The sequence below is a fragment of the Cebus imitator genome, unplaced genomic scaffold (genome assembly GCF_001604975.1).
Source record: "Cebus imitator isolate Cc_AM_T3 unplaced genomic scaffold, Cebus_imitator-1.0 Scaffold370, whole genome shotgun sequence".
Lineage (NCBI taxonomy): Eukaryota > Metazoa > Chordata > Mammalia > Primates > Cebidae > Cebus > Cebus imitator.
Window position 1 is genome coordinate 1745765 of NW_016107685.1, and position 22490 is coordinate 1768254.

Here is a 22490-nt window from a genome sequence, read left to right on the forward strand (position 1 = left end):
AAACTTTTATTTGTATACACTGTATTGTAAGATATTTCATCATTGTAATATAAAATTGACAAAGATTTTTTACTTTAACAAACTTTAGAGCAAATGGAAAAAAGTCCCATAACATCATTATTATATCATTACATGAAAACTGAAAAGAACAAAATTTCTTCTTTTCCTCTGAGAACTGCCTTGGGACCATGTTGCCCTTTGAGTAAGAGGCCCAGTGGGTTACTCTAATGAACCACTTCTTTCATTGTTCCTCTGTCCTTGATCTCTGGAGAGTCATGGCTGTGCCCAGATTACTTGGAAAATAAAATCACAGACTTCAAAAATCTCCATTATGTAGTATGAGATAGGCTTGGCCCACTGTAACAAGAAAGCTTGTGTGCTGGATCTCAGGAAAGAAACACAGAAGGGAGAGCCAGGGTAGACAAGGGGCTCCTTCTTAGGGGCTTTTTCTTCCTAGGTCAGCAAAGATAGTGTTCCATGTAACATGAGACGGGCAGATTTAAGTTGTGACTTGCAAATGGCAATGCTCTGGTAATCAGAAGAAAAGGACATGGTTGAAAGAATATAGTGTTCTAGGTAAGTTCTGATTTAAATAATTAAATAAATTAATACTGCCTCTCCTTTTAAAAATCAGATTGTTTTCTCTAAGCTCCTTCTATCAGGAGCTTTAACTAATTCTATCTACCTGGCATTTATTTCCTACAGCAACCCTCTATCCCAGACACCTGAAAGTACTGCCTCCCTTCTGAAAGGTGAGCAAGTTTACCGAAGATTTAAGGTGTGAATGAGTGTAAGATTCAAGAATCTAGGACTTTAAAATAATGCAAACACATTATCAAGCATGACAAGGTGGAGTTGGTTTACAAATTCTGGCTCACAGTGTGTATTTAATAAATACTAGTTAATGAGAAGAATCATTTAAAGAAAAGAAATTTAATGCTTAAGTGTTAGGCAGTGGAGCACAGATATGGGCAAAGCCATGATATTGGCAAGAGGAGGAAGGTGAGGATAAGATTGAGCTGAATATGAGTTTGTTAAGAAAAGAGGAATGTGATGTGAAAATAATTCTAGGCAAAAGAAGCTGTCAATCACAAGTTCACCTCTGATCTTGTTTCCAGGACTCCATGTGTTTGACAGCAAGGTCACACTGAATTCCTCACCATTCCTTAAATATGCCTACATTTTCCGATGTTGTCTTTTCCCCACTTACTGTTTTCTCTATTCAGAATTCTTTCTCCCAACCTCTCTATCTGACTAACTCTTGTCGTTTTTTCAGGCTATGATAAATCATACTTTCTTAAAATTTTCTTTGTCTCCTCTTCAAGGAAGAGTCCCTTCAAACTCCATAAATTATTTTACATCTCAGTTATAACATTTATTGAGTTGAGTTGTGACTGTCTGTTCATATTAAGGTAACCTACTGGACAAAGAATAATGAAGGAAGACGAGAAGCAAAGGGCCAGAAAGAACAAAGAAGAAGAGAAGAACTGAGTTTTGAGCACCCTGGAATCTACAGTTTCTGACTCAGCTCTTGAGCTGGTCATTCAAAACATGGTTATGCAGGGAAAGGCCCCCACAAGCTCTGAAAAGAGTTTGTTTCTAGGGTCCAGTTCTATACATTCAGATTCAGTCCTTGGCACCTACATATCAGTAAGTTTTAAACTCTTCAGGTGTTTCAAAGATGCTGTCAGAACTTTGAATTACTTTTTGATTCCATCGAGTATAAAGGCATTTGTTTTTTAAAAAGATTGTTTTAAAAGCTGAAATGTTGTTTAATGTGACTAAAATAGAAGTTTAAGATGAAATAGTATCTTCATAGACCCACATAAAAATAGAATAAGTCATGGGAAGATCTGTGGGAAGACGGAATAGCAAGGACAGGTATCTTGAGGCAGGGACAAACTTATGCATAAAGAGGAGAAAAATGACCAAGAATAAAGTGAGCAAGTGGGAGAGTATAGAAGATGAAGTTGAAGAGGTGAGCTGAATCCAGGACATTCCTCGTACATCATGAGGATCATGAGTATTTATGATCGGAGTATGTCACAGTGCCTTGCACATCATGGCACAGATTTTTTATTTTGTTCTTTATATAACAGGAAGCCATTATGATGATATGATGATAAACTGTTATGATATCATGCTACTTATATTTTTTAAGATTTTAAAGATAACATGGCTGCTTTATGAACAATAAGCAGTACGTGGGCAAGAGAGAAGCAGAACAATCAGTAAAGAGTTCTATCAGTTGTCCAAGTAAAAACTAAGGATGTCCTGGCTAGAGTGAGGATTGAGTAAGAGACTATGGTCTATAATTCTTCTGTCTCGGTAATGGTGCATCCAATCTCTTTATTTATATTATCATTCACATTCTGTCTTTATGTCTTGTTAGCTTCAGAATCAATAAAGAAATTAGTCAATACCTCATCAATTAATATCTTGTCTGAAGGCTTAGACTAAACCTAGTCCAGTTGCTCTGTGAATGAAAATCAGTTTTAAGTATGTGGAAGAATCTGGCACTGAAATTCCATATAATCATTTGTGGCAACTTTAACAAATGCATTAATTTTATAGATACTGAATTTTATAATTATATTTTTATATGTTTTATTTTTGTGAGTACATAGTAGGTATATATATGGGTTACATGAGATATTTTGATGCAGGTATACAATGTGTAATAATCACATGATGTCAAATAGGTTATCCATCACCCCAAGTATTTATCCTTGGAGTTTCAAAGCAATCAAATTACACTGTTTTAGTTATTTTAAAACATACAATTAAATTGTTTTTTTTTTTACTATAGCCACAGTGTTGTGCAAGCAAGTTCTAGGTCTTATATATTCTTCCTATTTTTGTACCCATTAACCATACCTTTCCTTCCCAACTACGCTTCCCACCCTCAAATAACCATACTTCTTCTTTCTATCTCCATAAGTTCAATTGTTTTAATTTTTAGCTTCCACAGGTAAGTGGGAACATGCAATGTTAGTATTTCTCTGTCTGACTTATTTCACTTAACATGATAACCTCCAGCTCCATATATATTGTTGCTAATGACTGGATCTCATTCTTTTTTATGGCTCAGTAATACTCCACTCTATATGCACCACATTTTCTTTATCTGTTCATCTGCTGATAGACACTTGAGTTGCTTCCAAATCTTAGCTGTTGTGAATAGTGCTACAATAAACATGGGAATGCAGATATTTTTCATATTTTGTCCCCTCAAATCCAGAAAGCCCCAAGGGGAGAGAAGGAATCACCACCTAAACGTGGATCTCTAAAAGAGAGGCAAAACATGAAATCAAAGGAACTCAGTTCTTCCAACAGCTCAGCACTCCTGGAACAAGGTGGGGAGAAGTATATTTCCTCCATTTTTATATATTTTTGAAGCTTCCCAAGGAGAAAATTACAGCCCTTCTATCAAGTTTTTCCATCTTTCTATCAAAGGTAAAATTTTATCCTATTTAGTCAGACTTCTTAAAATGTGGAATTGCTGAACTGGAAAAGGTAAGAATAAATGTTCACTACAATATCATTTATAAAGAAAAGAAGCCAAAGCCCCATAATAAAATTATTGTGAAAGCAATATAGGTGCTTAGAGATAGACTTGAAAGGAGATTGTGAATTTCATGATCCCAAAGATGCATTCTGCCATCTTTCTCTAGGCTCCATCTCAGCAAGTCTTTAGAACCCAAACCCAGTAAAAACAACGCACCAGCCATGTCTCATTGACAGGTGTCTAAACTTTTTTTTAACAACCACCAACTATTTTCTACCATGCTAATCCTCAACCATTCCAGCTTCGTGACCTTCACGCTGATGGGCATACCTGGCTTAGAGTCACAGCACTTGTGGTTATCTGTTCCTTTCTTCTCCATGTTTTTGACTATCCTCATTGGCAATGGTTCTATCCTTTTCCTGGTGGCCACAGAGCCCACACTTCATTCACAAATGTACCTGCTTCTGGCCCTACTGATGGTGGCTGACCTCATATCCACTCTGGCTATGGTGCCCAAGCTCCTCTGCCTCTTCTGGTTCAATGATGGGGACATAGCTGCCAATGCCTGTTTCACTCAGATGTTTTTCATCCATGGATCATCTGTGACACGATCAGCCCTCCTTGTTTCAATGGCTTTCAACCGCTTTGTTGCCATATGTGAGCCCTTACGCTACAACATAATTCTGAGCCATTCTTTAATTGGACGCCTGGGACTGCTGGCTCTTGCCAAGGGTGTGATCCTTGTCTTGCCCATGCCTCTTCTACTTCAAAGTTTAACCTTCTGCCACATGGCCATTCCTCATACCTACTGTGATCACATGGCTGTGGTGAAGATGGCCTGTAACCACACCAGGCCCAATTACATCTATGGGCTCTTTGTGATCCTGCTTGTTGTGGGACTTGATCTGCTACTCATTGGCTTCTCTTACGTCCTTATCCTTCAGGCTGTAGTACGCCTCAGCTCTCGAGATGCCACCTGCAAAGCCCTCAACACCTGCTCAGCACACCTCTTTGTCATCCTTGCCACTTATGTGCCTGCACTCTTTTCCTCTATTACCCACCGCATCGGTCACAATATCCCACCTCATACACATGTTCTCCTTGCCAATCTCTACCTTCTCCTGCCCTCAATGCTTAACCCCATCATCTATGGTATAAAAATGAAGGAAATACGGGGCAAGGTGACCAAATGCCTGTGCAGAGGAATTGCACAGAATGTGAGTCCCAGCAATAAACCTGCAAGTAAATGAATAATAAGGTTAATTGATAATGCTTTTGCTCAACCATCCAATACCCAGTTGCATCTCTGTATCAGTTGTGGAAAAAATAAACCATGAATAAGTGATTTTATTTTTATTTTTCTTTTTTTTGGGGGGGGCAGGTGGAGTTTACAAGAAGGACCAGTATGTTTGTACTTTCATTGAGTTATGGAGTACAGAAAGGAGTGTCTAAGCTATCTCTTCATATACCTGTTTACCAGGGACACTCTGATGGCATGGGTCTCCTGATGACATTCACATCTGTGTTCAGGTTTATCAACTACATACAATATTGCTCTTCAATGATTCAAGTCCATGTTTTCTTGCCTTGATGGAGACTTTAGATTTGCTTCAGTTTTCTTTCTATTTTCTATTTCTCAAATTACCTGTGTTTGTTTCTAACTAGTACCTTTTGCTGAAAGGAATGTGGTATACTTATTATCTTAGTACACCACCTTAACATGTAATAACTCTTCAGGCAATTGCTCTTTTCATCAAGAATATTTTAAATGAAATAACAATGTGATATGTTCACAGTACTGACCAGATGATAGTGATGATAGGGATGTGATGACAACAATGAAGGAATTTGAGGATGATACATGTAGACTGAATTCAGGGACTGCTGAGATACGTATTTCAAAAAGTTTTATTGCAAAGGAAAACATGTATTTGTATACCTGATTCAAAAGACTTCAATGACCAGGAACTTCATCTTTAAAAAACCATATGTGAACATGAAGCCACCTGTTCTTGAAGTGATATTCCACAGTGACTCAAGTCATGTACAAAGACTAACATAATGTTTTGATGAAGCATTGCTTTGTTGATATGTATTGAATCATTGTAATGAGTGAAATTTCTATCTAATCATTTAAATACATAGTTATCATTGGATCAATTGTACAACATAATAAGACAAATACAGATATTTAATCAGATAAATACAGGTATTTAATCAGATAAAAGTTAAAATTAATAAACATTAAATTGAAACTGTGGAATACAAGAACTACTGAGACATAGTATTATCACAGCTTTAGCACAATCTAAACATATGTGATTACTGAGTTTAGAATCAGGAGAAAGGACCCAGTATTTCTAAACTCCTTTTCAATATAAATCACTGAGTTTGAGATTCTTCAAAAGATATTGACATGGAGAATAAGTGTCATATATACTCTTTATCTGTAGCCATGACTTCTAAGGAATTCTTACCCCCTCTCTACTGTGGTGAGCTAAACAATCTATAAATTCTAAGAACGTCTTTAATTCCTGTGATCTAGAACAGAAAGGGTGCTCTCTACTGATCACTCCTTTCTGTTGGGCTTCCCCAGTCTTGCCTAGGAAGATAAGTAGGATGATGCCTACAAGCAGGAAAACATCATATTATCTATATAAGAGAGTAACAAAATTGTAGCCAGCAAGTCCTGTTGTTAATTCTCTTAGACAAGAAATGGCCCAGTCTACTCTTAACTATGAAAGTGTTTCTATGGAGGCTGTGTTGGGAAAAGGTTGGCATAGGAGGAGGAAAAGAGGTAAAGCCAGAATACAGCTGGGCTCTGTGTCCCCACTCAAATCTCATGTCGAATTATAATTCCCAATATTGGGGGAGAGACCTGGTGGGAGGTGATCAGATCATTTCAGCAGATTTCCTCTTTGCTGTTCTTGTGATGAAGTTCTCATAAGATCTGGTTGTTTGAGAGTGTGTAGCACTTCCCCTTTTACTGTCTCTGTCTCTCTGCTCTGCCATGGTAAGACATGCTCGCTTTCCTTTCACCTTCTGCCATAATTGCAAGTGTTCTGAGGCCTCCTAGTCATGCTTTCTGTACAGTCTGCAGAACCATGAGCCAATTAAACCTCTTTTCTTCATATATTACCCAGTCTCAGATAGTCATTTATAGCAGTGGGAGAATGGAATAATATAGTCAGATCATTATTTTATGTTAGACTCTTTGTACCTTTTTGTTCTTCATAAGCCAGATCTCCCACTGAAGGTTGGAGACTGAGAGAGGATTTATGTCTAACACCTTCATGATTAGCATGGCAAAGTTCAGAGAAAACTAAAGAAATAAAGTGTTAAATAGTCTGCTCTCATTAAAATATAATCCCAATGATGAAGAAGAATTATAGCATTCAAATATTGGAAAGCAAGTGAAGATACTGGGTGATAGGAAACTCTAAGAAAATTCAGGGTAACTGCTAAGGTTGGGGTATTTCTGTCCTAGAAAAGGAACAAATAAAGCGTTCCACATTATCTTCCTCACATTCTATTAATTCCAGCAAAAATACCATCTCTTTAGGTGGCTCCATGATAGTTATTCTAGGTATTTATACATATAATATCTCATTGAATTATTTTAAATTTAACTCAACTTATATAATAATATCCATTTTGCAGATTAAGTTACAAAGGCTCAATTTCTTTACATAAGTTACACTTACTGGTAGTGAGTAGTTAGCCTGGACTCTAACCCTAATATATCTAATCATAAGACATCTTTCCATTCTGTTATGCTTATATTGTCTTTTTAAAGACAACTGAGAATATAAAATAAAAACGTTGTGGAGTGGCCGGGTGCTGTGGCTCATGCCTGTAATCCCAACACTTTGGGAGGCTGAGGTGGGTGGATCACAAGTTCAGGAGCTCGATATCACCCTGGCTAACACAGTTAAATCCCGTCTCCACTAAAAATACAAAACATTAGCTGGAATATATACCTACATGACTGTTGACTGGAGGCCTTAATTTCTTACCACATAAATCTCTCCATGAGGCTACTAGAGTATGCCCATGGAAGCTGATTTCCCCAAGAGTTAGTAAACCAGGAAGAGAGAAAAAGATTCAAAACGTTTTATGACCTAGCCTCTGTTACAATCTACTGTCACATCTGCCATTTTCTATTGACCATGCAGAATAACCCTGACACAATGTGTAACAGGACTAAAAAGGCCTTGTGTACCAGGAAACGTGAGTCACTGGGTGACATCATGGAATCTGGTTACCGAAGTGTCTGTGTTCAAATGTTTTATCTCTTCCAAGGCTCAATAATACACTAAAAGCTGTTTATCAAAAGGCAAGAAAGCCTCTGCTGCAGTTGGTATGGCCTTACTCCCAAATCCCATGATTCTTCATTGTGATACTCCTACTGGAACTTGACATTAGTTCCATCCTGCATCTTGTCCCACGACTGATACCCAATAACAGGTTTTCCAGATCATGTGGCCCAAGCAGCAGAGATGCTTGCACAATGGCCTGAGCCTGCTGCTCCCGGCCTCCAGTTAAAGTTACAGCCTCCTACATCACCCAGTATTTGAACTTAAGCAATATTTTTACATGTGGGATGTGTCACCCAGATTCTAAAGGATATTTTTAATCTCTGTGTTTCTTTCCTCATGGAGTTGGAGGAGAGTATGCAAAATATATCAATTTGACTTTTGCTTTTGAGGGGATATCTTGGTATTTCCCTGATCTCTGTACCCTGAAAAACTTTACTAAATTGGCAAGTTCTTGCATCTTCATAGGATTTGTCTCCTACCTCTGTAGTGCTTGTATTTGAGAAAGTCCTATAATAATATTTAGACAATATCGCTCATCTTGCCAACTATTCGACATGATATTGTCAACGTTATGGATCAGCGTGATATTTTGTGGGATGTCAAGAAGTCTAGATCTCTGTGGACTCTGTCATAATATAGGGCGGGAGAGTTAACATAGTCTTGAAACAGAACTATAAATGAATATTGCTTCTCCATGTGAATGCTGTTTGTGATTCACTTTTCTAATTCAATTTTCTAACTCACCCTTCCACTATAGGTGATAAAATCCTCTTCATATACTGCCATTACTTTATATACTACCATTACTGAGGCTGTCTGGTTCTTACAATTAGCTATTATTAGGAAAAATACATTATACAAGTCAATGACTACATCCTATGTACATCAGGCCTTAAGTATGCTGATCTATCTGTGATACCATATCCAGCACAATAGATGCAATCAGAGTTTCTATGTAAGTATAAAATAGTCCATAGTTATTCATCAGGATTCATCTACATTCTGCATGGACCAGAATTAAACAGATATGTGATAGGCACCACAACCTTGGCATCTTTCAAGTCTTTAATGATGACACTAAGTTTTAGCATTCTGTTTCTGAGAAGGTAAGTTAATTTTTGCTCATCTAGCCTTTATGTTCTAGCACTTTCAATCAAGCATCTTCAAAATCCAAACCCAAGGGTTGCCTTTGGCTCCTGCCAATACATGCCAGCTAGTTCTTGTAATTCTTTAGATATACAGCTCTTTTATTCTCTGATGAGATCTAGAGTGTACCTAGCTGCATTATGCAGTAATGAAGCCTTAGTTATAAGCCTGGCAGCCAGGAGAAGGGGAGGAAGCACCTTGTGAGTAAGTGCCTGTTGTCTTTTGGAGCATAAGTTTCTATAGCATCATCTAGTACAGAAGTAATAACAGACTGCTGCAGAGATCTCTGCATGTCTAGAAGGTCCAACAAACATTATTGAGTATAAGTCTTCAGAAGCCCCCATTTGGATAATAATGATTCTGTCCCAGTTTTCAAAATTCTAGCTTTTCTTTACCAACATATTGACCTACATGTAATAGAACCACTTTAGTTGAATGTTTAGACTTCACTGGACCCCTGTGAGTCTCCCAAGCAAGTCTTCAGCCTGCCATTGACTGTGTATGCCCTTCCACTATAGGTGATAAAAAGCCTCTTCATAAACTACCACCACTGAGGCTTTCTGGTTCTTACAATGAGCTATTATTAGTGGCTCTGAGACTCTCATCTTTCGAAACAACATCAAAATAAGTCACCAGTAATCAGTAAACTCTATTATTTTTGTAGGCAATTCTTCCTCCATATATTTCAAATGGATATATCATCGCACTTACCACCTTTACTTCCACTGGCGAAATAACAACTGAACTACCACCTCTTCTCAGGTACTATCGTGCCCCACCTGCCAATCAAGAGAGCATCCTCTGCCTGCCAGACAGAAAGTCCCAGTTTCTTATCTACTTGTACCACTCTCAGTGTTACTAGCATTACTATGACCCTTGAGCAAAGCAGATGCTAAGATGGGATTTACCATATAAGAATTTTAGTCAAAGAAACACCATGTGAAAGAAAATAAGGAAGCAAATCATCATAGATTGGGACAGCAGTCACATCACAATGTAAGTTCAATCCCAAGTTAAAAAGAAAGAAAGAGAAGTTTTGGTCAAAGTATCTTAGACTGTGATGCAAAGCAGAAGTCAGCTTACCAAGGAGCCTACCAACATGTCCCACATTCCCCAGTAATGGGTTTCCTTCAGCATCCTCACCACACTCAGTCATAGTGGAGAGTAGCCAATGGGAGGCATCACCTGGGTTCAAATTCAATGATAGATTTCAAATTGCAGGAGTTAGGCCCTTCAGTCAATTAGGCTCCATGTAGTAGGAAGCCTCTGTAACACATTCATATGACCATCACAGGACACTAAAAGGAATTTGGAGGGCAAGAGAAGAGGGTACTATGAGTAATTATTCCCCACACTCTCTTCGTCTCTGGCTCCTTTACTCCTTTAATTTTTCTGTGAAGTTTCAGAGAGTAAACATGTTTTGCTTTGCAGGTGATATGGTTTTTGTTACAACTAATCAGCATTTCCACTCTAGTGCAAAAGCAGCCATAAATTATAATGTAAGTAAATGAGTCTGACTGTATTCCAATAAAACTTTATTTATAAAAACAGGCAGCAGACCAAACTTAAATCACATATCACAGTTTTCTAATCCCTGCTCTATAGTCATGGTATTGTTTATACAAATGAAGAAATGGAGTCAATGCACATGTCTACTAATACAGGATTGGTTAAAAAATACTATAAGATAATTTTTAAAGAGCTGTAAATTTATATATACCATCATGGGTTGATGCCAAACAATGCTAGGTTATACAATAAATTTCAAAATACAATGTGTAAACATATTTCCATTTTATAGTGACAATACTTGAAGATTTTTGTTTACATAAGAAATAGGTATGAACAGATACATGTTGGATTGGGTTGAATAGTGACATAATTTTTATAAAAACTATCAGGAAAGAAACAAAGAAAGAAAGGAAGAAAGAAAGAAAGAAGAAAGAAAGAAAGAAAGAAAGAAAGAAAGAAAGAAAGAAAGAAAGAAGAAAGAGAGAGAAAGAAAGAAAGAAAGAAAGAAAGAAAGAAAAAAGAAAGAAAGAAAGAAAGAAGAAAGAAAGAAAGAAAGGAAAGAAGGAAGGAAGGAAAAAAGGAAGGAAGAAAGAAAGAAAGGGAAGGAAGGAAGGAAGGAAGGAAAAGAAAGAGAGAGAGAGAGAGAGATACCATAATATCATATAGCATTTGAACTCTGCTTTTGTCCCTCAATCCTATTTCAACCAGAGTAAACAAACAAACAAATTCACTCTAAGATTTTAGCAAAAAGGAAGTTCAGTGCTGCCACAAGTGTCAAGGTAAGATTCCCTCAGGCTGCTTTAAATTCTTAACTATAATATTTTGCTGATGACTTTTTTTTCTTTGTAGGTTTGTGATGGCTTAAATATCTACTTAATACTTATTTCAGATAAGCAGTACTCTGTTCTTCAGCCATTAATGCTCCTGCAAATTTTCCTTGATCTCTGGTCTTGCATTTATAGAAAAGGCGCTTCCTAGTCAGTTCTCTTTTTTTTCCCCTCTTGAAAGTTGGACCTTTTATTTCAAGCTGAAATATCTGAAATATCCCACCTTTCTCAGCTTACGCTATTAATTTTTTTTGTTTATTTGAAGCCTTAATTATTAGTATAACTAGAAGAACATTCTGGAGAAGTTTCGTTTATTTTCCTGCCATTTTAAGAGTTTCATTTAAGTAGTGGTCATGTGGCTTTTAAAGTAGGTATCTTTTTCATTGAATTCTGCCTTTATATATTAGCTGTACAATGTGAGGACAACCCCTAAAATATTTTGGGCCACAAACTTTATGTGTCTTAAAATGTTTAACACTATACCCCAAATCAATGTCTAGAAGTGATGAACAATATCTCCTGAACTTAATGTGCTCACGTATCGTGGCACATGATCTGAACTCTACACGCCACCCCAAGTGCTTGTTTATGATTTCTTCCTGGATTTACAGAGAAATGGCCTGGCAGAGTTATATAACCAAGATTTCCAATATAAAACTGATTTTTATAACTATGACTCTTTAAAGAACATTCTCAGAATTTTCTCTTTGCTAGAGATTCTTGTCGTATGCTGGAATTAGTTGAGACAAACAGAACAGTTGCCTCTAGGAGCTGTTACAAATAAAAATTTGTAAGAATGCATATCCACTTTTTAAGAGTAAGAGTTTCCCATTTTCCCCTTTTCCTTTGAAATTTCTCTGGGAATTTCAGATTATGTTTTCTGTACATATTCCCTAGGCTTATAAGGAAGCAACCAGTTCTGCTGCTCAAGCGTAAGGTTTCTGCAGTAAGGATAACATAGTGACTAAATTCAATTTTGCACTTTCATTATCCCTTTTCACTCCCCCTAAACAATCTTCTCCATTTTACCTTCTCCTTGAACACACACAGACACACACACACACACACACACACACACACACCCCTACATACACAACTCAGCCTTATCTTGGCAAAGTAAGTAGCATTCTACAACTCATTGATTTGAAGGTGGGCAAGTTACTGGTTGCTCATATGTTCTCACCGCATGGAAACATTCTACCTCATTTTACATGTGTTCAGTGTGTGTGTGTTGTTCAAAGTGCTTTTATAGACATTATAACATGTAATTGGTCCAATGCCTGTGTCAGGTATAGAGAGCAAATGTCATTATTTTCATTTCACAGTGGGGATAATTTCCTTGCTTTGGAGTTACTGAGGCCAAAACGTCTCCTATGCCTTAGCCTCTCTGACCAACGACAAACATCTTGGCAGCTAAATCTGACAATATAACACATTTCTATCACTAGTTGATTTCCTCAGGAACTGCATCTACTTAACATTCCTTCCTCAAACTCACAGATGCTGGATTAGCAGACAAGTTTCTGACCATGGGCAGTGGTTGCGGGTTCTTTTCTCCAGCAACCATATTTGGTCACTTTGTCATGGAACTCCTTCGTTTTCACTCCATAAATTATAGAATTGAGCATTGGAGGTACAAGGAAGTAGAGGTTGCCAAGAATGGTATGGACATGGGGTGGAATGCCTCTGCCAAAGCGGTGAGTGAGAAAAGAGAAAAGTGAGGGAGTATAAGAAATAAGCATGACACAGATGTGTGTGGTGCAGGTGTTGACTGCTTTGTGGTGGGCTTCCTTAGCAGAGAGACGCAGTATAGCCTGGATGATGAGCACGTAAGATGAAGCAATAGCTGAGAGGTCTAACCCAGCAACCAACAAGGCCACCACCAGGCCATAAATCCTGTTGAGTGTTGTATCTACACAAACCATCTTCACCACAGCCATGTGCTCACAGTAGGTGGTGGGGATGACATGATTGGCATGATAGGGCATTTGCTGAAGGAGGATGGGCATGGGGAGAATAAAGAGGATAGCTCTCACCAAACTCACTAGACCAATGAGTCCAATGCGGCTATTGGAAAGGATAGTGGCATAGTGCAAGGGCTTGCAGATGGCCACGTAGCGGTCAAAGGCCATGGTCATCAGGACAGCTGACTGCATGGCCGAGATGGAGTGGATGAAGAACAGCTGAACCAGGCAGCCTTCATAGCTGATCTCACTCTGGCCAAACCAGAAAACGCACAGCACCTTGGGAATGGTGGTTGTAGACATGCCCAGGTCTGTGAGGGCCAACAGGCAGAGGAGCAGAAACATGGGTTTGTGCAGGGAGCGCTCTGTGGAAATGGTGAGGAGAATGGTGCAGTTCCCAAGCACAGTAATGAAATACATGGAGGAGAAGGGGATAGCTATCCATTTGTGTTTGTCCTCCATGCCAGGAATGCCTTGGAGAATGAAGAAAGAAGGATGGCCCTGTGAGGCATTGCAAGCAGTCATGGTGGCACCCTGCTGAAGTATCTATGGAGAACAATAAAGAGGCGACATGAGTTTCAATTTTAAAAGAGCTTCAAAATGGAAAACAAAGATTGAAATGTTATACGCAAAAATGACTCTGAAATCATGATATTATATATCATAAAGTACAGTTGTAACAGTACAGTAGCAATAATGAGGTATAACTGCATTAATATTCAAGAGGATATATTCTATGCTAAATGCTTTTATTAAAAACAAAATGGTTCTTATTAAATAAATATCTCATTAAATATATTTCAATATTAAGAAATAAACATGTATCAACATAAAGAATAGAACTTGAGATATGTGCAACAAAAATGCATGGAATAGAAAGAGAAGCTGACAAAATGCAATATAGCCCTCTCAGAAACCAAAAGATGAAATGTATTCAACAAAACTGATTTTTTTAAATTAAGATAACTTAAACGCGTATGATAGAATTCTGCATCCAAAAATTAAGGAATCCACATTTTCAGCAGATACAGGATATGAGGGAGTGGGAACATTATTGATGAGAATGGTGCATTGACAATGAAGAATGAAGTAGGCAGTGGGATGCTGGACAGCTGAAATTCACCAGAATGTGAATATAAAGCCTGCCCTTATCTAGAACCACTTACCTGAAAGGGAGGCAGTGAGAGGGTAGGCAGCTGGTCCAGACACCTTCTGCAAATGTATGTGTGAGTGTGTACATATGTATGTAGGTATACCTTACCAAACACCCATATGGCTCTTGGAGAGCACACTCATGGCCCTGCATCTCTCCACACTTCACTTCTGGGTGTCCAAAATAAATGGTGTGGCCTTTTAAGTAACTTAAGTAAAGGTCCTCAGGGTGCCCAGCATTAGCTCTTTGCTTATTTCTGCCAACCCCAACCTTCCACTCCCCAACACACAAGGCACAACTATTATTATGTGTAAAACTGACCCTGGAGGTTGCCTGAGCTCCCAAGAGATGAAGATAATTAATCTGAGGAATTCAGGAAATGTTCCAGTCTTTGCCAATCTTGGAGGAGTTTGAGGAGAGAGAGGGTGAAGTTAAAACTGAATCAATGGATGAATAAATAAACCGTGGTGTATATGTACAATGAAATATTATTCAGGCTTAAAAAAGAAGGATAATCTGTCATTTGACATAATATACATAGACCTGGAGAAGATTATACTAAATTAAATAAGCCCATCCCAGAGAGACAAATACCACATGATCTAACTTACATGTGAAATTTGGAAACAGGGGATGTTTAAAACGTACAGAGGATAAAATGATCACCAGGGTTAGGGCCACAGAGAGGAAATAGAGATATTAGATACAAAATAGCAAACATGTAGAATGAACAAGTTAAAATACCTAATACGCAACATGGGCAATATCATTAATAACAGTATATTGTATCAAGGATTTTTGTTGAATGAGTAGATTGTAGCTGCTTTTGCTGCAAGGGGAAAATGGGTAACTATGTGAGACAATGAATATGTTAATGTGTTCCACAATAGTGGAACATGTTTATACTAGAGATATAGGTATCTTATAACATCGTGTTGTATATCTTAAATATACACAATAAAATTTATTTTTTAAAAAAAGTTGAATCTGTCACTAGACTGGGAACTAACCATTTGGGCATCCTAAAGGCCCTCATTCCCAAGCATGTGTAGGTATGGGAGCCAGGGAGATGTTTATTGTGTGGCTGGCGTAATTATGCCAATTAAAGCATCAGAGGTATAACTTCTGTTGATGGATACACTGGCAAAATAGTGTTAGCAGCCTCATATTCTATCTCTGGCCTTTTCTAACTTTTAGTCTCTCACCTTCATCCCAGGCCAATTGCTTTGCTGTAGACATTCCTTGGGGCATCTTCAGCAATCCTTTGCACTCCAGAAATATTTCCAAGGAATTAAGTAGATGGGGCACAGTGGTGAAGATCTTTGGAAGAAAGATCAGTGTACTAAGAATTAAATTATTCTAGTCAACTATTGTTGCATAACAAACCACTCCCAAACAATGGTTTTAAAACAATTTATTATTATCCCTTATGATGCTATAGGTTTTTCTGAGGTCATTTGGGCATTTCTCACTTGGGATATCTCTCTTATGTGGCTATAATCAGAAGAACTAGTCAAGCTTAGCACTGGTGCTCTTAACTAGGAGCTCAGCCAAAGCTGTCAACCACATGACCTCTCCATATGACTTTAGATTATCACAGCGTGTTGGTTGTGTTCTATAGTGCCCAAAAAGTACATATTCAAAAACACCAATGACAAAGCTGTAAGATTTCTTATAATCTTGCCTCAAATATCCCCAAATGTCACATCTATTTTTAAAAAACATTGCTAAGGGCAGACAAGAAAAATAGGGAAAGAAATTAGACTTTACCTATTAGAAGAATGGTGAGGTAATATTGCAGAAAAGTGAATGCGATGCAAAATATTGTTTTGCCATCTTTGAAAAATAAAACCTACAACATTCACAATACACATATCCTCATATATGCAAAATACATTTGTCTCTTCTTGAAGATCCCAAAGTCTCCTTCTCATTATGGGATCAATTTGAAGCCCAGAATCTCAGCCTCAAAATCAGGATAAAGTATGAAGAAGACCCTTTGGATTCCATTCCTTTTATACAGCACCATGAGTACAGCTTCTTTCGGTTTGGAGATCTGTGAAGTAAATTAAATGAGTTATCTGCATCCTACACAGCCAATATACAATTGTGATACAGAGATAGAACAACTGCAATGGATACTTGTATGTGAAATAGTGGAAAAGTTATGTAACTCCCACTTGTATATTGTAATTCTAAAGTACAGCCAGAAATATATTACCAGTTTCCTAATAAGGACCCAATCCTGCTCCCTGAGAATAATTCTCCATGGCTTGGTTACAACCACAGGGAAATTGACTCTATATTCTACGTCATCTTATTTTTGTAGCAAAAAAATGACCTATATTTACATATGAGTAGCTTTCTCAAACTTCTTCCTGCTTAATAAAGTTAAAAACCTAAAGACTTCTTTTATTTTGCAATGGTTATGGCCTTTTCCGCCAAGGTTCATGGTACTTATATCTGTACATTTTTCTTAAAAACTGAGCTTGCTACAAAAATTTTAGAGTTTACTCTATTAGACAAAAGTCATACCCACAAATACCTTTCAGATTTTTATCTTTCTGATTTTATCTGACAGTTACAGTACTCTGAAAAAATGTTCTAAAGATTCTTAGAAGCTTCTTTGTCTAATTGAAAACCTGTATTTCTCTATTGTTAGCAAAAGATCTTACAGCCTTTTCCTGGAGATGATACTACACCCTGGGACCATTTTTCACTGTGAGAATATTTTGTCATTGGAGAAGCCGGTGGTGGAGAGAGTTAATTTCTTCTTTGAACCTAGCCAGATATGACACCTTTGTATTTACTCTGAATGTTGTTTGAACATTAAACAATTTCATTTTTACTTTATATTTCTTTTTACGTGCATTATCATATGTAGCATAAAAATTGTGTTGGTACTTCCAGTACTTTGCTTTGAAATCTCCTTAGCCAAATACATCTGTTTATTAAGATACTTTTCAATTTTTCATGTTATTGCTCCAGATGTCTGATATCTTAATTGGACTGAATGTCCAAGATGGCTTACTGACATAGCTAACAGTTGTTGGCTGTTGGCTGGGATATCCACTGGGGCTACTCACTAGAATATTTAAATATGACTTCTCCATATTGCTTAGGACACTCGTAGGATAGTAGTTTGGTTTCAAAGGGAGCCTACTAAGATTAAGCATTTTAAGAGACTGGGTTGGAAACTGCAAAGACTATTATGACCTAACTTCAGAGGCTCCAGAATGTTTCTTCTGGCGAATGCTATTTCAAGGAATTCCTAAGTCTAACTCAGATTCAAGAGAAAGGGGATTGGACTTTATTGATGCAGAAATGGCAAGAAGTTCACAATGCAAAAGAGCATAGAAGACGGAAAATATTGCTATGGCCATCTTTGGATAACGCCTTCTGCCATATCAAATTATTAAAACAGCATCTGTATAGACACTAAAATCATCAAAAATCATGTCAAGAGGGTTTTTTTGTTTTTTGGGGTGTGTGTGTGTGTGTGTGTGTGTGTGTGTGTGTGTGTTTTGGGGGGGGGGAGAAAATAACATTGTGCCAAAAATCTTCAAAGAAAGAATGACCCAGTCTCAGTCTCAGAAAATAACTGCAACAAGTAGAGATAATTGATAATATAGTTTGATGATGTAAGATTTAAAGCTGGGAAATTTTAGGATAAGTGAGTATTAGTTAAGAAGTAGTTACATGGAGCATAAAAGAGAGCTGTGTCACTTTTAAACCCAGAAAATTACTATAAGATCCAAGCTATGTGTTTTTCAAAGGATCAGACTTGATATGGAAAGAGCCAAGATTTCTTAGGTATCAGAATCACCAGAACTGTTAAAGAATGTATTAGGCGGGTGTTGAACGATGAGAGCACATGGACAAAGGGAGGGGAGCACTACACACTGGGGTCAGTTGGGGGGACATAGGGGAGGGACGGTGGGGGGTGGGGAGCTGGGGGGGGATAGCAGGGGGAGAAATGCCACATGTAGGTGATGGGGAGGAAGGCAGCAAATCACACTGCCATGTGTGTTCCTATGCAACAATTTTGCATGTTCTTCACATGTACCCCAAAACCTAAAATACAATAAAATAAATAAATGGGAAAAAAAAAAAAAAAGAATGTATTAGCCCATTAAAGCAGGATAAAGCTTACTTTCATTTTTTCATTTACATTTTTACCAAGTTCCCCAGCTGAACGTGATGACCACTAAAGTTTGAGAACCACTGTCTTAGATGATTTATTTTCCTGAAGGATTCCTTAATTATTTGCTGCTATCTTTACTGACTCATCTGGAAAGTGCCCTACCAAGGTATCCCAAATTGTGAGGATTTTACTCATGTCTTTTAACCTGTTTACAAGACTAATCTGTCTAGTTACATATGATCAACATGCTATCTTCTAAATCTTGGAAATCTTATCAGAATATGAGATATAAATTTCCCTCTGATCCTTTTATATAAGCATTCCTTCTTCAAATTTTATTCGGCTTCTCTTGACATCTACCTACTTATCTTGTCTCACTGCTTCCTATAACACATAGTGGATTTCCAGGATTTAATATACATTTAAGTCAATGTTGTAAGAATTCCAGCTTTTAAAAAACAAGAAATGCTAAAAAATAAACACGATTACCTATTTTCTTTTTCATGCATTCAGCTTCTTGTCACTGGTTCCCTTTAGAGAAAAAGAGGAGGATGATTTTGTCCCGAATCTGCTTGGTCTTCACTCTATAGATTATCGGAATGGGGGCAGTGGGGATGGCTACAAAGAGGTTGGCAAATAGTATGTGGAAGGAGTGAGGAATATTGTGACCAAAATGGTGGGCAAGGACAGAGAATATGGAAGGTGTATAGAATATAAGAATAACACAAATAAGGGAACCACATGTGCTGAGGGTTTTCTGGCAGGCATCCCAGGATGGAAGGTTGATGACAGCATGAAGGATAAGAATGTAGATACCAGTAAGAATCAGGTCTGACATGACAGTCATCATAGGCACAGCAAAGCCATACCAAATCTTGATGGAGATGTCCACACAGGCAAGCTGGGCAATGCCTGTGTGCTCACAGTATATGTGAGGAATGATGAGTGTTTTACAAAATGCAGTTCCTTTATTAGGAACACAACTGGGGAGATGATACAAAAGCTCCTGCTGATGATACCCATCACAATCTTAGTAATAGTTTTATGAGTGACAACAGCAGTGTATCTTAGAGGGAAGCAAATAGCAACACCGTGGCCAGCAAGATGACAGAATCCATGGTAAAGTTTTTCCAGGGAATAAACATCTGAGTAAGACATCCAAGAAAGGTGATTTCCTGAGGACTCATCCAGGAGATGCTGAACATTTTTGGAAAACATGATATCAGACAGCATGAGATCTGCAGTAGTCAGCATGAAAAGGAAAAAGAACATGGGTTCTTGGAGGCTCTGCTCCATAGAAATGAGACAGAAAAGGACACTATTGCCTGCAAATGCCACAAGGTAGGTAATAACAAAAGGAATCCTGATCCAGATGTGAAACTGCTCCAGCCCTGGAATTCCCAGTAGGACGAATGGGCCTGGATTGAAGCTGTTCAAGTTGAATGTCGCCATTACGGTCACCAATTAGTTGTGTCACATGAACTGAAAACAAAAATTGTGGGACTGATTGTTACAGTGATCTACAAAGATCTGCCTCTGATCAGAAGGATCCTTCTCCAGTATTATCCCCTCACTTTCAGCTCTAGGAAATGACAAATTATCCTTCTTCTCTTTACAATAAAGATGTGTCAAACTTCTAGTTATAATTTTAAGCCATAATAAAAATGGCATTGCAATATTTCTTAGAAATACAAGACATAACTTAAACCAGTCTTGCCTACCTCTCAGCAACCCAGCAAGTTCTCTAACAAAATATATGCATAAAATAACATTAGGCAGAGAAACACTACTACTAGTCAGAGACTTGAAGCAAAAATTTATTGTGAAATCTCCTGTTCTGGGGAACTGAAATAACAACTGTAGAGGATCACAAGAAGTTTAACAAAAGCAGGCTTGGTTTCTAAAACCTAAGTAGACAATGGTGTCTCTTTCTTCCTTGCTTCTCCACCTAACCCCTTCACTAAAACATCTGCCTGGGTTGCCATTACTCTTACAGAAAAGCTCACTAACATAAAGAAGAAGTGGGGAACATTTCTCTATAAGGTTTAGGTGGTTTAATCTGCCCCTTCAGACACTCCTAGGTTGGAAAATTTTTCAAGAAAAGGCAGTCTCCAGTAATTTACTACATCAATTTGTCTCATGAAAGGAAGGTAAAACCCTCCTCTTGTTCCACAAAGAAGGCATACACCGGCAGGGGAAGTCCACTCTCCTGGCAATACTGTACAATAGCATTCTTCTCCCTGCCTAATCCATTTAACGATTCATTTTTTGAGACTGCATGGAAACAGTTGAATCCTTCTTCCAAAATCCTTTCATTTCATGTCATGATAGACGGCTCTTTTCCTCCAACCTCAGTATTCACTTTTTTTTTTTCTGTCTGTCCCTTGAGTGTTGGAATTCTGCAGTGCTCTACCCATGCGTCCATGCCTGCTACTTTCTTGGTGTACAAAATGCACCTAGAAGATTTCCGCAATGGCATGGCTTTAACTGTGACCCCTATGTTGAAGATTATGAAGTGTATAATTTTTAAAAATATTCCTCTCTTCTCAGTTTAAAAATTAGTTATATTATGCTTGTAATCTTCACTTAGAAATCCTACATGTGCATCCAAGTCAATATGTTCCAAACTATTCCATTTGTCTTTCTATTGCCCCAGACCTGTTTCTCCTATAATAGTTTCCAACTCTACAAATGGCAGTACAACACAATCAATTTCTCAGTCTAGAAACCTTGAAGCTCTCTACATCAAATTTTTCTCACACACAATCATAATCCTCATCTTCTAAATAATTATTGTATTATACGTAAGTATTCAATTAGTAGGTATCCATGTTACATCCACTTATTGCTACTCCTACAATGACTGCTTTATCCTACATGCCACCATTTCTCATCAAGACCTTTGCATAGTTTTTCTAACATGAATGCATTCATTTTGCTTGAGCAATTGAAAGCTGATAAAGGAAATAAAATTATGTACATATAATGAACAGAATATTTAAAAAATATGTGACATAGGGTGTATCCCAAATTAAGAGAAAAAGAAAGTGGAAAGCCTATCACTTCCATATAGAAGAAAATGACAAAGCTGGCAGTCAGCAGCAGTGGATTTTATCTCTGCTAAAGTCTAGGTAAGGGTCATTTCATTACCAATAGAGAAAGTGTCTCTGTATATTACCCAGGCTAGTCTTGAACTCCTGTCCTCAAGCAACCCTTCCTCCTCAGCCTCCCAAATGGCTGAGATTACAGGTGTGAGCTACCACAGCCAGCTGGATCCTACTTTTGATGCCATGTACAGCAAAGTCAAAATTGAAATGTAGAGATGGATCTCTAAATATAACACTTTTGGGGGGAAGGAAGACTTGAAGTCTGAGGCATACACACAAACTGGGTGGTCTTTATTACATTTGAAGAATGAAGAAAAGTTTGAGATTTTTTAAAAAGCCCATGTCTAATAATGTAAAGGCCTAGAATGCAATTCCTTTTTTCCCTAGAAATGCCAAGTCCTCAAAGCCAAAGAAAGGAGGCTCAGGGATGATATCTGGGTGTTTCTAACACTAGCCATGTTGGAATTTCCAGTGTTCAAATTGACGCTTTTGTGAAGTTAATTCTTTTTTTTTTTAATTTTACTTTAGGTTCTGGGGTACATGTGCAGATCATGCAGGATTGTGGCATAGGTACATACATGGCAAGGTGGTTTGCTGCCTTCCTTCCCCCATCACCTATATCTGGTATTTCTCCCCATGTTATCCCACCCCTACCCCCCCACTGACCCTCCCCTAGCACCCCCCAACTGACCGCACTGTGTGGTGCTCCCCTCCCTGTATCCACGTTCTCATTGTTCAACATCCGCCTATGAGTGATACCATGTGGTGTTTGATTTTCTGTTCTTGTGTCAGTTTGCTGAGATTGATGGT

The 22490-nt window shown here is 37.9% G+C and overlaps 2 protein-coding genes and 1 pseudogene across 2 annotated transcripts; 1 reads left to right on the forward strand and 2 right to left on the reverse strand.

The window, feature by feature from the left end:
• The first annotated feature begins 352 nt into the window (after positions 1–352).
• On the forward strand, positions 353–4853 carry LOC108288292 (putative olfactory receptor 52P1). The gene is made up of 3 exons (XM_017507176.2): positions 353–576; positions 3246–3356; positions 3675–4853. The coding sequence occupies exon 3, from the start codon at positions 3787–3789 to the stop codon at positions 4756–4758; it is 972 nt and encodes a 323-aa protein (XP_017362665.1). The 5' UTR covers positions 353–576; positions 3246–3356; positions 3675–3786; the 3' UTR covers positions 4759–4853.
• Positions 4854–12548: 7695 nt separating this feature from the next.
• Positions 12549–13801, reverse strand: LOC108288263 (putative olfactory receptor 52P1). Its single transcript, XM_017507151.2, has one exon. It carries the CDS (start codon positions 13799–13801, stop codon positions 12821–12823), a length of 981 nt encoding a protein of 326 aa, XP_017362640.2. The 3' UTR covers positions 12549–12820.
• Positions 13802–19093: 5292 nt separating this feature from the next.
• LOC108288264 lies at positions 19094–20037 on the reverse strand (annotated as a pseudogene).
• Positions 20038–22490: the final 2453 nt, after the last annotated feature.

Coding starts and splice junctions, on each gene's coding strand:
- LOC108288292 (XM_017507176.2), top strand. CDS start 3,787: ATGCTAATCCTCAACCATTCCAGCTTCGTGACCTTCACGCTGATGGGC.
- LOC108288263 (XM_017507151.2), bottom strand. CDS start 13,801: ATGACTGCTTGCAATGCCTCACAGGGCCATCCTTCTTTCTTCATTCTC.